This window comes from Mizuhopecten yessoensis, unplaced genomic scaffold (genome assembly GCF_002113885.1).
Source record: "Mizuhopecten yessoensis strain PY_sf001 unplaced genomic scaffold, ASM211388v2 hete_36140692, whole genome shotgun sequence".
Taxonomy (NCBI): domain Eukaryota; kingdom Metazoa; phylum Mollusca; class Bivalvia; order Pectinida; family Pectinidae; genus Mizuhopecten; species Mizuhopecten yessoensis.
In genome coordinates, this window is record NW_018484671.1 from 1 (window position 1) to 3,513 (window position 3,513).

General features: G+C 42.4%; 1 protein-coding gene across 1 annotated transcript; it reads left to right on the forward strand.

Annotated features, from left to right (window-relative positions):
• Positions 1-227: 227 nt before the first annotated feature.
• LOC110444541 lies at positions 228-3,504 on the forward strand (the record flags this gene model as incomplete). Its single annotated transcript, XM_021488911.1, has 1 exon — positions 228-3,504. A coding segment is annotated over exon 1 (3,258 nt), but the record flags the coding sequence as incomplete, so codon positions are not given.
• Positions 3,505-3,513: the final 9 nt, after the last annotated feature.

A 3,513-nucleotide genomic window follows, 5' to 3' on the forward strand; every position in this document is an offset into this window, starting at 1 on the left:
TCCCACCTTTTTCTCATTTCACTCCAACCTTTTTCTCATTTCACTCCAACCTTGTGGCTATTAAAAGGATAATTGCATAGGTTAGTGTTTCTGTAGAAAAAATTCAATGTTCAGAGTACATTGATTAAAAAAGGTCTATGATAGTAAATTAGTGAAGAGTGAGAAATTATTGATTGATACCTGGAATAATAACTGATGTTTTTATGTTTCAGAGTTGTAACCAGTAAAGTAAATCTTCTGTAAGACATGGCTGACAAGATAGTATGTGATGTTTGTAAGAAGGAATTCAGTGGGGAAATTCCAGCACAGCAACACTTTGAAAGCAAAGCCCACCAGAAAGCCATGCGAAATAAAGAAATGATTGACAGATATGACTTAAGATTTACTCCTGCTCAATTCAAATGTGACATTTGTAATGTAAATATGAACTCTGATGAAGTAAAACAGAGACATATGTGTAGCCCAAAGCATTTAGAAATGGAGCGAAGGGCAAAGACCATAGCAAGCAGAGATTCTTCCATAGTCAATGGTATATCACCTGAGCAGGGGCATGTATCCAGCCATGGAGGCAAGGGGTACGATTTCAATGGAGTAAGGGGATATTGTTACATTTGCAAGATAGAACTTACTTCCAAAGCGGTGGCTGATCAGCACATTAATGGCGAAAAACATTTGAAGAAAAAAACATCGCAGCAGAGAACGATATTGCAGCAGCCCCCTGTATCAAGATGTGCTGTAATTAGTACATGTAATGCATGTGGAGAGGGATTTTCCAATCAACATGATGTAGAGGTACATTTTTCAAGCCAAAAACATAAGGAAAAACTGGCTTCATTGGACACCGTTTCTTTGAACACAGAAAGACACCCAACTTTAAGCACGGTCTCGGAGACCTCGTACTACCCAACAGAGAATCTTGCTCATATAGCATCAGGCTCATCCTCTGGAGCAGTTGTCAGAAGGGTAGGATACGGGTCTACCAGTTCTACAGCTGTCAATGGAGTGTACGAGTTCAATGGAAGCAGTGGTCATTGCCATATATGCAATGTAGCATTGACATCAGAAGAGAATGCTAAAGCCCATTTGCTGGGAACTCGTCACAGAAAAGCACTGGTTAAGAGTGGAGGAGAAACCAGGAAAGATCCACAAGCTGCAAATTCTTCTGAGTACTACTTCAATGGAGACCGTGGCAAGTGTTTGGTGTGTGACATTGATCTCACATCAGAACGCCACGCTCAGGATCACCTGTCTGGAGCAAAGCATACTAAAGCTGTTCAGAGACAAGCAGAGGCCAAGACAAAGGACCATCACGCTAGTGATGCAGAGGAATATGAAATGAATGGCAACAGAGGATTCTGTCATGTATGTCAGCTGGAATTAACATCAGTAGAACATGCTACTCAACATATTGATGGAAGGCCTCATGCAAAGGCAAAACTTGTGTGGGAAAAAAGAAGGCTAACAGGAAATAGAGCTCAAGGAATTCTGTCACCATCTTCAGTCGCAGGGGAAAGGTCATTGGACATGGAGCCAACATCTCCAGGACTTGGTGTTGTAGGTCATTGGCCTAGTCAAGGTCAAAGGTCTGACCTTTCAGGAAGCTCAGATTCATCAACATTTCTTAGTAATGAGGATGTAACTAAAAGAATACCAAGTGGAAATATAAATCAGAATCAGACAAATCAGGTGCCAAAGTCACCTGGCAGTAACCAAAACACATCTGATGGTTTTAGAGGTAACAAACCTATATCTGAAGATGGTACCCAAGAGTATTGGTTCACCGGGCTTACAGGATACTGTAATCTCTGTTCGATTGAGCTAACATCTCAAGCACATGCCATGCAGCACATCAATGGTAAAAACCATGCCAAGGCTAGACAGAGGAGCCAAACCAAGCCCATCGGCTCTTCGAATGTAAACCTGTATTGTAAAATCTGTAATGTACCATTCTCTGGCCAGGAAAGTGCCCAGCAACATTACAGAAGTGACAAACATAGAAAACGAGAGCAGATGAAGATGTGCCCTTCGGGTGAACCTCCTGCTCCTGATCAGAAAGTATTGGACAATACAAATTGGTACCCTTGCATCGTTTGTGGCTGTTATCTTAACTCCAAGGAGCAGTTGGAGAGTCATGAACAGAGCGTGAGTCACAAAGTCGCTACAGAGGGATTAAACTCTCTTGGATTTCAGGAGACTTTAGTCATGGCCACTGGTGGAAGTAGTGTAGAAAGGATTGTCAGGGTCAACAAAGGAGGTTTTGATTCTGGTGATCAGCAGACTGTTGATAGTTCAAAGTCATCTTCAAGGCAAGAGTTCAATCCTGAAAGTGGAACTCCATCAAAAGATAGTGTAAAATTTGAACCCATATCCTTGGACCAGCATGGAAGTTTAGACCCTGCATCTCTGCGTCAGTCATATGCTACTAGTGGTGGTACTGGGCCTGAGGAAACGCTACTTAAGTCTGTTTATCACTTTCAACATTCAGATGAATTCAACACTCTTCCTTCAAATCTGAATGCAAATAATTACAATTCAGGAAGTCTTAAGGAAAAAGAAGTTAATAAACAAAGTTTTTTATCTCAAATAAGTATGAGTGGTAATAGTAGTTCTGCAGGGTCATTCAGGTCATCTCGGTCAAGGTCACCAGACTCACATTCAAGGTCACCAAGTGTTGGTATCGAATCACATGCCGGATTTGATAAAAATAGTAGCTTGAAGTCACATGGCAAGCTCTCGTCCAATCATAGTGGCCACTCGTCCAATCAGTCTTCTCTGGAAAGTGGTCCTCAGTCCAGTGGCAGTGAGAACAGGATGCCATCCCTGGAACCAATAGATATGAATGATGACATACCAGACCTTGTGTCCATTTGTACTAGCATGTCAGAACTGAAGATTAAAAAGGATAGAAACAACGCTGAGAAAAAAGAAGTCAAAGTGAAGGACTTCACTAGGAAGAAAGAACGCAAGGAAAGACAAACGGTCGAGGTCACAACTTTAGATCACATACCTGTACCATGTAATGTCGTTGATGTGTCAGAAATAGGGGCGCTTGGCTCAGGAGAAAGTACACCAGGACACCGAACCCGCAGAGGTGAGGGAACAGACACGGCCAGGGCTTTGAGAAACAGAACTTCTCGTCGAAAAACCAGTGAGGAACTGGACAGAAGTGTCTCTCAAGAATCTGAATCAAATGATGACCCAGATAAAGATACTGACAGCAGCATGGCACGACAGTCAGTTGGACATGAAAGGAGTCATACCCAGTTAATGTCCCTCATCAGCCAGAAACTAAAAGATATTCCTCAGAAACCAGCAATAGGTACTCTTGCTGAAACAGAAAACTCAGTTCGCAAAAACTACAAACATTATTGCCCTACCTGTAAGGTCCCTATGGATACTGAGAAAGCCCTGCAAGACCACTTGAAGGGCAAGCTTCACCGAATGAAATCAGCCAAGGAACCAGCCTGTTCTCGCCAACTACCACCTCTGACTAAAACAATAAGCGCACCTTTT